This window comes from Notolepis coatsorum (assembly GCF_963971535.1).
Source record: "Notolepis coatsorum genome assembly, chromosome: 3".
In the NCBI taxonomy this organism is placed as follows: Eukaryota; Metazoa; Chordata; class Actinopteri; order Aulopiformes; family Paralepididae; genus Notolepis; species Notolepis coatsorum.
The window spans coordinates 190,666,149-190,680,664 of NC_140167.1; the positions used below are offsets into that span (position 1 = coordinate 190,666,149).

Below are 14,516 nucleotides of genomic sequence, written 5' to 3' on the forward strand. Positions count from 1 at the left end.
GAAAAGTCACGTGAAACATTGCAGACCACTGATTGGTCAGAAGAGAGACGCGTCACACGTTTTTACGTCCTGAATGTCAGTTCATCACAACAGCTAATAACGTTAGCTTTAACTCTCCGCCGGAGTGGACTATCATCGCTCTTCAGGAGTACTAAACGAGACATAATGATTTTACTGTCTGCAACGAATGTTATAATAAAAGCCCTTCGTTCTATACACTTGTCTGATTGAAAACTTTATTAACAGACCGCAGAATGGGACAACTCGGCACGCTCTGAGCAAAGAAAGGAACTGAGATATGAATAGAGTATTGCTTGCTATGGTCCGGTAAATACGCTGATGTTATTGAACGCATAACTATATAATGTCAATGCCACAAAACGAATGCCTTTATTATAAAGTAGTAACTTTATAGTAATAATAATAAGAAAGGGTCGGGGGGGTGCCCGCGACACCGAGTGAACTGCGCATCCGTGTTTCACTTTCAATAACTAATGCGTGCTTGCCGAATCCCAAACAATATTCATGCTGCAAAGTCATCCTCTAAAGATAGACATTTAGACTAGAGGCAGGCTATATGCTATAAAGAGTAGACTACTACTAAAAAAATAAAATGCATTCAAACTTTTTTTTTAATTTTTTGTGTGCGTGCGGTAAAAACCGCGGCGGTAGGAAATATTTTGCAAATTTGTGCGATAAGGAAATAATCAATACCGCGGCAGCTCTAGCTGTACTGTACTGTACCCATTCTGCAATCTGTTAATAAACTTTTCAATCAATCAATCAATCAATCAATCAATCAATCAATCCTTCTCACATCTCCAGCAGATGTCACTGTCCCTTAATTTCAGTCTGGCCAGTTTACTAGGCGTCCAATAGCTTCTGTTCAACACTTTGTAAAAAATAAGTTGTGATTGCGCCTCCCTAGAGAATTTACTCCATTTGGACACCAGTTTCTCCCACATTTCCTCAGTAATATCCTCACGTACATCGTTCTCCCAGCTCAATCTCAGACCCGCCAATTTGGGTGCATTGTATTCTCTTATAACATCATAAAATCTTGACGCACCGCCTTTCCTACGCCATCCTTTATAGAATATTTCTTGAATTGCAGTAATCGGGCCACACTTTGGTCCTCCTATTGATGACGATATACAATGTCTAATCTGTAGGAATTTATAAAAGTTTTTATTATCTATATCAAAATCCTCTTTAATATCCTCAAAAGGCAAGACCCCATCCTCCCCGGCTATATCCCCTAGTACATGTATCCCCCTTTTAATCCAATCGTCCCATATGACTGATTTCTTACCAATCTTTAGTTTCTTATTATACCATATAGAGGCTCTCGTAGTTAAATATGGGCTATCACCAGTCATTTTGTGCGATTGATTCCAAGTTTCCCTGATAAATGCCATCAAAGGGTTTTTAAAAGGTATAGGTCTGTCTGATTGTGTCAGGAAGGATTCCAGAGATGAGGGATATATCATTTCCTCCTCCATCTTGACCCAAGCAGGTGCCTCCTCAGACGAGTGATTCAGTTTGGAGAGCTGGGAGAGCGAGAATGCATAGTGATACCAGTCTAGTTTAGGCAGGGATAAGCCGCCATTTTCCTTTGCTGCATACATTTTGGCCCGTCCAAATAGCGGCCTTTTGCCCCCCCACAGATAAACATTAATGACTTTGTCATACTGTTTGAGTAATTGGGTCGGGAGAGTCAGCGGCAACATATATAGGATATAATTAAATTTGGGAGCCAATATCATTTTTACTAGGTTTATCTTTCCCAGGAGGGACATATTCATTTTGGCCCAATTCTGGGTCAGAGCACTAATGTGTTCGATTATAGGGGCAATATTGGTTTGCATCAACTCTTTCAGACCTGGGATCAGCTTTATTCCTAGGTATATCAACCCTGACGGCATCCATCTGTATTGCCACCCCCTTCTGATATCAGGGGGACAACATTTAGAGAGAGGCATTGCTTCTGACTTGCTCCAGTTGATTGTGTACCCAGATATTTCGGAGAAGGACTCGATAATAGTTCCAATGACCCCAGCTGCTGTTCGGGGATTGCTGGATACCAATAGGATATCGTCCGCATACAAAAATAATTTATGTTCTACCTGTCCCGCTATTATCCCTTTGATGTCCTGATTAGTCCTTAGTGCGATAGCAAGTGGTTCGAGGAAGAGCGCAAACATTTGGGGAGAAAGCGGAGAACCTTGTCTCGTCCCCCGCCCTAGGTTAAAGGGCGAGGATACGATCCCGTTGGTCAATACTGATGCCATCGGATTTGTGTATAACAGTTTTACCCACCCGGTAAACGATGGTCCGAACCCGAAGCGCTCTAGTGTGTGAAATAAGAATGCAAATTCCACCTTATCAAAGGCCTTTTCGGCATCCAATGAGAAGGCCACTGTAGGTTCTACATCATTCCTGACCTTCCACATTATGTGTAGGAGTCTGCGGATATTATCAGCTGAGTTTCTCCCCTTCACAAAGCCCACTTGATCTGAATGCACCAGAGTTGGTAATACATCTTCTATTCTATTCGCAAGTATCTTTGCCAATACTTTTTCTTCCAAATTGCTCAGGGATATAGGTCTATAGCTTCCACAGCATTGAGGGTCTTTGCCCTTTTTCTGTAGTAATGTAATAGTGGCAGATCTCAAGCTAGTGGGCAAGCCCCCCTTTAACAATGAATCCTCATATACTTTTAATAGTCTCGGAGCGATTATATCACTGAATTGTTTGTAGAAATCGGGAGTAAACCCGTCGTCTCCTGGTGCTTTACCCAATTTAAGGCTGTTGATTGCCGCGTGTATTTCTTCTATCGAGACCCCCCCCCTCCATTGATTTTACCTGTTTCGATAATGACGGTAATTTTATTCTGTCGAAGAACGCGTCCATTTTTAGCTGATCCACCGCCTTCTGTGGGGTATACAAGTCCTGGTAGAAGCACCTGAAAACATTATTAATTTCCTTTTTGTCTGTAATGATCTTGTCATCTTTATTACGAATCGAGGATATAATATTTTGATTATGCATTTGTTTAACCCGATTCGCTAGTATTTTACCCGCTCTCTCCCCTTGTTCATAGTATCTTTGGTTGGTCCTAAATAACGCATATTCAGCCTTCTTTTGATATATGTTGTTCAATTCGTATTTGGATTTGCTTAGGTTTCTCCACGTTTCTGGGTCTGGTCTCTGACTGTGCTGTTTCGAGAGTATTTTAATTTCCTCATCTAACGCTGTCATTTTTTGTTTCTCTGCCCTTTTTAGTATCGCACCGTATTGTATGAGTCGTCCTCTCGTAAGCTTTACATGTGTCCCACATTATGCCACTATCATCTATTGACCCTTCATTAAGTTCCCAAAATTCCTTAAATATAGTTCTGATGTACGCACACGATCCTTCATCATTTAACATCAGGTTATTGAATCGCCATCTCCGAGATCGTTGCCCTTCTTTCATGGATGTGATCACTAAATCAACCGGAGCATGGTCAGATATTACAATGTTCCCTATCCCAGTACTTGCCACCTGTTCTACCAGTGCGCTAGAGATCAGGAAATAATCTATTCTAGAGTATGAGGAATGCGGGTGAGAGTAAAACGTGTAGTCTCTTTCTTGTGGGTTCATAACCCTCCAAATATCCACTAGACCCAATTCCTCTATCAGAACACCAACCGCCAGTCTCCCTGTGTTGTCAGCGGTCCTGGGTTGATACGATCTGTCCATTAAGGTGTTTCCAACCAAGTTGAAGTCCCCCCCTATGATTACGTTGCTATTCCCTATTTTCCTGATCACCTCACATACCTCATGGAAAAAGTCTGAGGATGATCCGTTGGGCGCATATATATTAGCTAAAGTAGTCCTCTGTCCCTCTAAATCAGCATCCAGTATAACCCATCTTCCCTCATCATGTGAGAAACTATTGTGCACCTTTAGGTCTAAGTTTTTTCTCACCAATATTGCCACCCCCCTCTTCCTAGAAGAGAACGTACTATAGTATATTTGTCCCACCCAATCCCTTTTAAGCTTGGCCGACTCCTCCTCATCCAGGTGTGATTCCTGAATTAGTGCGATATCTGTCTTTTTTTGTTTCAAGAACGTCAATATCTTTTTTCTCTTAATGGGATGATGACATCCGTCTATATTCCACGATATTATTTTAATCAGCCCCATATTCCTCGTAATGCATCTCCCCTGTGCACAGCCTGAGACTGTGAAGATATATATACAATAGTATAGCATACAATGAAATAAAAAAGAACATATAAAAAAAACATAAATACATTTCCCCCCCCCACATTTACCCAAGCTACGTTCGATATGACCCCAGATAGAACAGTCGTACTCAGATCGACACTCACCCATGCACCTTGGTCCCCCTCGACTAACAGAGGAGTGCATATGGCACAAGGCAGGTTGCCCAAAACTGTGCCCCTACTATCTTGTATACCCTGATGTAACGTATGGCTCACACTGTAATCTATATACAGTGCGATCAATTCAACTGAACTTGACAAAACGGTAACGTTTCCAACAATTAACATTTGTATATCTCTCAGATATATATTGGTATATTGTAACTTCTATGACATAGCCATAATGGCCTGTGGTTCATTTCGTTATACTTTTCCTGTATCCATCCGGGATATTTCCCCTCCCACAGTTTTATCATATTCTCCTATCTATTGCCCTCTATTCTCATTACACATATTTTTTTTTTATATATATATATATATATTTTTCAATCCCTTTTTTTTTATTTTTTTTTGTCTTTTCTTTTATATACATATTGGCATTTTGTGATGTTATTTATTCTATGACGATGCCCCCGTGACTTATCTGTATCCATGCGCTTCATGAACTTTATCTCAATTGTCCGCCTCCGACTGTCCCCGTCTGAATCCCTGTAGTTTCTCCCGGTATCCGTGATGACCATTGCCCTGCTGTGTGGGGCGTTCAGTCCCCGTCGCCTGCATGTCGTTCCCCGGTCCCCGTTTTCTTCCCACTGTCTGCCAGGTAGACAGCCGCATTATCTCCTCTCGGTCCGGGTCGGTAGTCGGGTTCACCACGGTGATCTTGAATCCACGTTTTGCCATATCCGCCGTCGCCTCCGCCGCGCTCTGGTACAGGCGGGTGCCATCCTCGTAGAATACCCTCATCTTCGCTGGATACGGTGTCTGGAACTTGAGATTCTTCTCCTTCATTATTCTCTTGGCCTCGGCATATTCTCCTCGCTTCTTCAGTATTTCAGTGGGGAAGTCATGGTCGACATAGAAGCGATCGTTGCCACATGAGACGTTCTTCTTCTGCCATGTTCGGCGTATTATCTCTTCCTTCATTTTGTAACTCCCAAACTTAACCACGATTGACCGTGGCTTCAGCTGTGGGTTGTTAGGCCTTGGGGCCAGTGCCCGGTGTGCTTGTTCGATACGAAGGTCCATGTCATGAGGCAGTCCGAGTGCGTCCTTAAACAAGCCGTCTAGAAATCCATGCATGTCTTTTCCCTCTTTCTCCTCCGGGATACCATACACCCGCAGGTTCTCTCTCCTCGTTCTGCCCTCTTGGTCGAGCAGTTTAGCCTCCATGTCGGCCTGCCTCTGTATCAGTTTTTTTATTAAAACCGTCGCCGCATCAAGCACATTTTCATTTTCTCCGATTCTCCCCTCCGTTTCACCGAGCCTGTCGTTCATTTTGTTCATGTCATTCCTTATCTCCCGAAACTGACGCTCATTGTCTTTTCTGAAGTCTTTGAGCTCGTTGTATATGTTCAACAGCGTGGCTTCTTGTTCACAGTCATCGTCGCCATCTTTTCCTCCCGTTACTTCGTCATTCTCTGCCATTCCGTCGTCCTTTTCAGTTGTAATCGTGGTCGCCCTACGTCTCGTGATAGCCCCTTCTGTCATCCCTATTAAATATATACCCTGGTGTTGTTAATAAATGTTTCCCGGGGCTAAATCATTTTGCTGTCGGGGAGCTCGCGAGTTAAGCAGCCATGTTCTTCCGCGGTCAAACCGGAAGTCGAGTTGTGCCCTTCCTGATGACTTGTCGTTCAGAACTTGTAAGTCGCTTTGGATAAAAGCGTCAGCTAAATGACTAAATGTAAATAGATCTTTTGGCCCTTTTCATGCTTTATCCCATCCCCCAATTTTTGTCATTATGCCAATTCCCTCCTGGTCGTTGCGCTACTCGACTGTCTGTCTGCGGAGGGTGTAGAACTACCACATCCCTCCTCCGATACATGTGGAGTCGCCAGACGTTTCTTTTCACCTGACTGCTTGGAGTTTCACTGGGAGAGCGTTCAGAGACTTAGCAAATGTTTTCTTTGACTAAGACAACCTAAATGAAAATGAATGCTGTAGAAATATTCTCATTATTTCATCCATTTTAGATGATGACAGACGGACTGTTGCTACAGCTAGCTCTACGACTACAGTAAGGAATCAATAAAGAATCGAACCGATAAGCAGAATCAACAATGGCATCGGTATCATCGTAAAATCGCATCAGTTCCCATCCCAGGTCCTTGGCTCTCCTTCAAAGCATTACAGCTCACGCTTGCTCTAACATAGCCGTACACACGGTTCTCTTCTTAACGATCCGACGCTGTATAATAATAATAATAATTAATAATAATTCATTTAATTTATATAGCGCTTCTCAATAACCCGAAGTCGCTGACAGTAGTCGGGAGCAGGAGTACAAACAAAGAAACGAAAGCAAAGAAACAAAAACAAAAACAACAAAGAAAGCAAAGAAACAAAAACAAAAGGATCATGAGACCATGGGGGGAACAGGGGAGACAGCCTGATAGCACAAAAAAGACTGGAGACAGACATCAATCAGGTTGGAGGGGAGGGGGGGGTTTAGGGGTGGGGGGGGTTGAAGGCAAGGGAGAACAGGTGGGTTTTGAGGCGAGCTTTGAAGGTGGAGAGTGTAGGGGAGTCTCTGATGGACTGGGGAGGGAGTTCCAGAGTCGGGGTGCAGTGCGAGAGAAGGCCCGATCTCCGAAGTTTTTAAGCTTGGATGTCGGGACAGTGAGGGAGGCAGTGGAGGAGGACCGGAGGGAACGGGTGGGGCGGTAGGGCAGAAGGAGATCAGTCAGGTAGGGGGGGGCCAGGCTGTGGACGGCATTGAAGGTGAGGAGTAGTGTTTTAAAGTTAATGCTGTATTTGATCAGGAGCCAGTGGAGGGAGTGGAGGACAGGAGTGATGTGTTCGCGGGACCGGGTGTTAGTGAGGAGGCGGGCGGCTGAATTTTGGACCATTTGCAGTTTATGGAGGGAGCGGGAGGTGATACCAGTGAGGAGGGAGTTGCAGTAGTCCAGGCGGGAGGAGATGAAGGCGTGAATGAGGGATTCAGCAGCGGGGGGGGAGAGGCAGTGACGGATTTTTGCTATGTTGCGGAGGTGAAAGTAGGATATTTTTACGATGGAGCGGACGTGGGGGTCAAATGAGAGGGTGGGGTCAAGGAGGACACCAAGGTTGCGGACTAGGGGGGAGGGGGTGATGGTGGAGTCGTTGATGGTGAGTGTGATGGGTCCGGATCTGGTGAGGGTGGTTTTTGTGCCAATGATGAGAAGTTCAGTCTTGTCACTGTTCAGTTTGAGGAAGTTGTGAGTCATCCAAGTTTGGAGTTCGGTGATGCAGGATTCGATGTGACTGAGGGGTGGGCTGTGGGGGGATTGTGTACTGATGTAGATTTGGGTGTCGTCAGCGTAACAGTGGAAGTTGAGGTGGTATTTACGGATGATGTGACCAAGGGGGAGAATGTAGCAGATGAAGAGCAGGGGGCCAAGGACTGAGCCTTGGGGGACCCCCTGTGTGACTGGGGAGGGGGAGGAGGTGTGGCCGGAGAGGGAGATGAATTGGTGTCCGTCTGTGAGGTAGGAGGAGAACCAGCCAAGTGCTGTGCCCTCAACACCCAGTTGGTGCAGCCTTTGGAGGAGGATGGAGTGACACACTGTGTCAAAGGCTGCACTGAGATCGAGTAGGATCAGGATGTTGAGGGCACCGGAGTCAGCGGAGATGAGGAGGTCGTTGATGACCTTAACCAGTGCAGTTTCGGTGCTGTGAGCGGGACGGAAGCCAGACTGAAGGGGTTCATAGAGGGTGTTGGACTGGAGATGGGAGTGGAGTTGGGAGGCAGCAATACGTTCCAGTGTTTTTGAGAAAAAAGGAAGATTGGATATGGGGCGGTAGTTGGAGAGGCTGGATGGGTCAAGAGTAGGGATGGGTACCGAATTCGGTACTTTTGAGGCACCGAACCGAAACATGTCGGTACTACAGAGTATCGAATCAAGTGAGAAACGAAAAAAATAATTAAAAAAAAATTTTTATTTTTTATTTTTACTTTTATTTTGATTGTTTTACTTTTTTATTTTCATGTCAACGTTCACACGCACAATATATGCTTACCTAGGATTTGACTTGATTCAACAACAAAGCAGTCGGAGCAATGACAAGCCGAAAACTGTCGAAATTGTAGTTATTTGAAGTTTGGATTTTTCTTTTTTTTACGACTGAGGTAGGTAAATTAAATTTCTTGAGACTAAAGTACCGAAAAAAGGTACCGTTGGGTACCGGTATTGATTCACAGGTACCGGTATCGGTTCAAATGTGAAAGGTACCCATCCCTAGTCAAGAGTGGGTTTTTTGAGGACAGGGGTGACAGCGGCGAGTTTATAGGGGGAGGGGACGTGGCCTAGGGATAGTGACTGGTTGAAAAGGGTGGTGAGGTGGGGGATGAGAGCAGGGAGGCAGGTTTTGGTGAGAGTAGTGGGTAGGGGGTCAAGGGAGCAGGTAGTGGTCTTGGAGGTGGTCATGAGGTCCATGATGAAGGAGGAGTCAACTGGGGCGAAGGCAGTAAAAGGGGTGGGAGGGATGGAGTCAGGTGGGGGAAAAATGTTGGTGGGGGGGGCGAGGGTGGGGGAATTGGCGATGCGGGCTGTCAGTGAGCTGTTGATTAGAGATACTTTATTATTGAAGAAGAGGAGAAACGAGTTGCAGAGGTCAGGGGAGGAGAGTGAGTTATTGTCCGGGGGTTGTAGGAGTTTCTTGACAGTGGAGAAGAGGGTCCGGGGGTTGCGGTTGCTGCTGTTGATGATGGTGGAGTAGTGGGCAGATTTGGCAGCTTGGAGTGCATCACGGTAGGAGGAGACGTGCTGTTTGTGGAGGTCGGCGTGGAATCCGTGGATGGTGAGGTGGGTTTTTTTATAGAGGCGTTCTAGTTGACGGCCAGAGGCCAACCAGATGCTTGGAACTGGCCTAATGGCGTTGTTTGTGTGGGTGTTCTAGTCGTGCTGTCCAGTGATGATGAAGAGGGTGGCGAAGTTCCCCAGCGCCGCACGTCTGTGTTCCAGCCAGCCATTGGCGCCGGAGAGACTGAGATCCAGAGACTGCCCTCACAGGAGGACAGCCTCGCAGAAGACGACATGCAGGTGGGTGAAAAGAGTCCGTGGTGCTGTTTTTGGTCCACACCTCTGAGAATATCACGAACATTAACGGGACATTTTGGCGATTTCTTTAAACCTGAATCCTATCGTCCTGCTGTGAGGAGGACACGTGATAAGCAGGACATAAAAACGCAGATGGATGATGTCGCCCAGTGAACTGCAGACACCGTTTCCTCAACCGTTTCTCTTAACTTTCCCTAACTTTCCCTGAGTTGTGCCAACTACAGTTGAAAACATTCGAGGAAGTTTGCTTTTGCAGTTAATCGAGGTCTGTTCTCCTCGAGAGTGACATCATGAAGTGGCCAGGGCTCTCTAGGGACGTCTCTAGACATGGCCTCCTTGTGACGGAGCGATAATGGGTTCAGCTTGAAATTGCCTAAATGCCTCTTTTCTTTAGCATTGATTACCATAAGAAGAGACCATTAGATTAGATTCTAATGTATTTGTCATCATACAGCACAAGTACAATACAACAGAAAGAGGTTTGGCATCCAACCAGAGTGCACAAATGTAACAAAGTGCAATAGTAATTGTAACTGAGGGGTACAATTCCCTGACTGTATTACTAGATATGATACTTACTACCACTACCTTTGTACTTAATATTCGGCCACCCAGTACACGGCATAAATATATTATGATGAACACTGTCACGTAGATGAAACGGATCCAACACAAATGTACGAATTAGAAATAGGTCTTTATTTCTACACAGCGATGGTGTGTAGAGCAAGCACTTAATCAAATCAATCACATTTATGAATGGAATTAGTATGCACTTTTATGGCAAGAGTATTCGTCGGTATATCAATAGAGAATGTCCAATCTCTGAAGGCGCAGGTGGTACATATACGACCTGGAATAGTTTAAGGAATAACAGCAATGATACTTTAATGATTATATACTGGATACACTAGAGGGGGTTAATCCGGTCGCTTGTAAGCCGACAGGAGTAGGAAGGGGGGGGGGGGTAGAATCCGGCTGCCTCATCCGGCCAAGGGTATCCCAGGTGAACCCACTGTAGTGCCGTTCAATGCGCCGGCGATCCTTGGACCACAGATGAAAGCAGGTGGACTCTTTGTGGGCCGGCGTCATCCGGTCCACGGAGGAGAGACGTGAAGCGACCTCGTCTTGCAGAGCGTCTCCTCACCTTGCGTCCTCTCCAGGGGGGGGGGTTCCAACACACGGCAGTGTCGGGGGTCTTTATCCATGGAATAATCAATGTATACAAAGCATAATCCGTGCCTGGGAAGGCGGGCTGTCGTCGGTAGAATAATCCGGTATACAGGTCCACTCGCTCGTCGGCTCTGGGGCTCCTCGGGTGCAGCTTCACGTGGGTCAACCACCCTGGGTAAGCAGCCAGTTCTCTGCCCGAAACGATGGGGTACTGACTACGGTAGTATTCTCACCGCACGAAGCACTATATATTAACAGACTATTATTAGCTTAATAGACTACGTCCAACTCGACGATATAGTGCCAAATATGACTATTCAAATATTAATATACACGATGTCTTAATACCGATGGTAGGCGAACTTGGCCTTACTCCCACACGTGGCGTCGCGGGGAGGCTTTACGTCTGTGACTCTATTGGAGGGTAAGAAACTGGACTGAAAAGAAAGTCCTACTTTAGTAGCGCAGTATATATACGCACTATGAACAAATAGTCCCATTAGTGGTGCGGTAGTCAGATTCCTACGCGGAACTAGGACTTGTTCGTACATGTGGAGCGGTACGTTTGAACTGGGTCTGAGGGGTATGGCAGCCTGGCACCAAGGTCTCGACCAATAGTAGAATGGAGACTATTATGGGATGTTCAGTAGGCTAGAATGGATATTCAATGCATATTGTACAAGGAATATACAAGGGATATCAGGGAATATTAGAGAATATACAAATACAATTAAATATATATATATAAATAAATATATATATTCGGTTTAATCTGGCCCTTCACAACAGCCACCCCCTGATTGGTCCCAGACCTAATCAGTTAAACAGAGACAGATTAATCGCGTTGTCTATTTACACATAAGGGTTTGCTGTAGGGGTCAGTCAACTTCACAAAGTCATAGGGTTGTAGGGTCATGGTCATCATCGATTGTGTCTGGGAGTCGAGGTAGTTCTATGAGCCTCGCCACGGGACGGGTGTAAGTGCGACCCTGGACGAGCACTTCAGCTGCTCGGACCTTGCCGTCGGCACCGGTGATCACTTTGCTTACGCGGCCGGCCGGCCACATAGCTCTGGGCAGTGATTGATCAATAATCATGACGACTGTTCCTTCTGTCAAATTGTCTCTCTCCTTTACCCACTTCTGGCGGGTATGTAGAGACGGTAGGTAGTGCAGTAGGAAACTGTTCCAAAACTTGTCGGCTAATACTTGGCTGTACCTCCACATTCGTCGGCCGTTCGCTTCTTCAGGCCGGTACATTGTCTGGGGTAATGCAGGATCTAGCCGCCCCATCAGGAGTGTGTTGGGGGTAACTGGGTCGATATCCGCCACATCGCTGGAGACGTAGCCGAGGGGCTTAGAGTTCAATACTCCCTCAATCTCCGTGAGGACTGTCGTTGCTCCTGCGTGATGTACATCCTCACCGTATTTCTTTATAATCAGCTCTGTGACCTTGTGTCGGCTGTTCAATACGATCGGGTATTTAATGTCATCCGGTAGATTGGGGGCTCTGCGTAGGCGACCACCCACTCTGATGAGGGTATGAGCGTCGCTCTCGGGGGCCAGATGAATTAATCTGCTGTCGGATGGGACGGGCTTTCCTCCCTGTAGACAGGCCAATTCATCGGGGAACGAGTCTCTCTGGGCTCGCTGCAGTAGAAGCAATTCTGCTTCCTCGTAGTTAGCTGCTGACATATCAGCGGGGGACTTGCACTCCGGGTGGTACCGTAGGAATGTTCTTTGTTGTGCACTCTCTATGGACGTGCAATCGTCTATGTTAGGGTCGGTGGAGGCTACGGTGCTCAATCCACAGAACACAGACTTCTTATTTTCCACCTCCTCTGGACTTGCTTCCCTCGGGATAGGCATGGGCCACTGTCCTTCCGGGAGTCTTAGGAATGCGGGGCCGTCACTGTAGACATTGCGACGGGTGAGGTCATCCAGGGGCATCCCCCGGGTGATGACGTCAGCTGGGTTCTGTTTTGTATCAACGTAGCGCCACTCTGTTTCTCCGGTTAACTCTTCGGTTAAGTCTTGAATCTCGGTGACTCTGACTCCCACGAAGACTTTGTACTTGCATGAGTCCGATTTGATCCAGGCGAGTACCGTCGTGGAATCTGACCACAGGATTGTTCTAGACACCGGTATGGTGAGCTCACGTTGGATGAGCGTGGCTAGGTGCGCTCCGGCTAGGGCTGCGCAGAGCTCTAGACGTGGGATAGATTGTTGCTTGCGTGGGGCTATTTTCGAGCGGGCGAGGACAAATGCTGTGTAGATCTCTCCCCCCTGGTCTTGGGCCCGCAAGTAGGCTACTGATCCGTATGCGACCTCTGAGGCGTCACTGAAGACGTGTAAGTCCATTTTACATGTCTCTGGCCTCACCGTGGGTGGGAAGTAGCTTCGGCGCATATTAACGCCTGGGAGTGAGTGGAGCTCCATCTCCCACTCTCTCCAGGTGGATGCAAGGTGTGCGGGAATGGGGTCATCCCAGCCCTGGTCCTTGTCCCACAATGCTCGTACAATCATTTTTGCCCTTGTGGTGTACGGTAGAATACATCCTAGCGGGTCATATTGTCGGGCGAGTGTTGTGTACACACTCCGTCTGGTGGTCGGCGCCGCCGCCGGCCTTCCCTGCTCCGTAGTCGGGGGCTTGTGTCTGTAGTGAAGCGAATCTGTTTTGAATCGCCACACCAATCCCAGGGTCATCTCCTGGGCTTCTCCCGGGATTGTAGCCATCCAGGTCTCGCTGCTGGCTGCCTTGTCCTCGGAGGAGAGGCTGCGCAGTACTTGCGGATCGCTGCTGGCCCACTGCCTGAGATCAAAGCCGCCTTTGATCAATGAGGCGCGGAGTTTAATCAGGAGAGCCTCGGCTTCTTCTTGGGTTGAAAGGCTTTGTAGACAGTTGTCTACGTAGAAGCTGTTCTTTACGCTGTGTCGGACCTCTTCGTCCGCTGCTGGGTCCTCTGCTACATGTTTCTGTAGTGCAAATGTAGCACAGCAGGGGCTGCACGTCGTTCCGAAGGGGAGGACTTCCCATTGGTAGATGGCTGGGTGCTCATCTCCTGGCTTCTCTCTCCATAGGAACCGTAACAGGGGCTTGTCCGCCTCTACTAATCTCACCTGCAGGAACATTCCTTTAATGTCCCCGCTGATGGCCACCTTTTCCTGGCGGAAGCGGAGTAGAACGCCGAGTAGGGAGGGGCCGAGTGTGGGACCGGGCAGTAACTCTTTATTCAGATTTTGGGATCCGATCTGGTAGCTGCAGTTAAATACTATGCGGTCTTTACCGTTGTGATGGACCTTGTGGTGAGGCACGTACCATGATTCAGTGGTCTGGTCAGCCTCCGTAATGTCCATCTTTGTGACGTGTCCCGCTGTGATGAGCTTCTCAATCTCAGCGCGGTATACACTCTCTTGGGCGGGGTTCTTGGCTAAGCGCCGCTCCGTGTTCAGCAGGTACCGTTCTGTGGCGTCTGTCTTGGCGTGGAAAGTAGGCATTCCTTCTCGCCGCAGGACTGGCGTGGCGTATCTCAACACGCCGTTGACCGGGACTCTCTTGGTCCCTGTCTCGAGGAGGTGAATGGCGTAAATGTCATCTTTAGAGCGAATGTCTTTCTTTCCGTTCTTAAAGGGCATTTGTTCCAAGGTCCATAGCCGCTCTACGTGTTGCAGGAGTGCGGTTTCTCCCTCTGTGACTCGGGAGTGGAGACATCTAGTGGCTGTACTTCGGTTGAGAGATTTGGCGAGCGGGCCTTGGAGAGTCCATCCCAAACGGGTCTCGACTGCTGCAGGACAGCCTCGGGGTCCGGTATGAACCCGGTCTATCGGGACAATGAGGTCTGCATGGTCGGAGCCTATCAACAGGGTCGGC

The 14,516-nt window shown here is 47.3% G+C and overlaps 1 protein-coding gene across 1 annotated transcript in view; it reads left to right on the forward strand.

Annotated features, from left to right (window-relative positions):
- LOC311226107 (uncharacterized protein) overlaps positions 1-14,516 on the forward strand; it is a 128,129-nt gene that overhangs the window by 85,988 nt on the left and 27,625 nt on the right. The window contains exon 8 of the mRNA XM_084311482.1: positions 9,313-9,455. Coding sequence (XP_084167608.1) covers positions 9,313-9,455 — 143 coding nt within the window. The remainder of the gene's footprint in view (positions 1-9,312; positions 9,456-14,516) is intronic.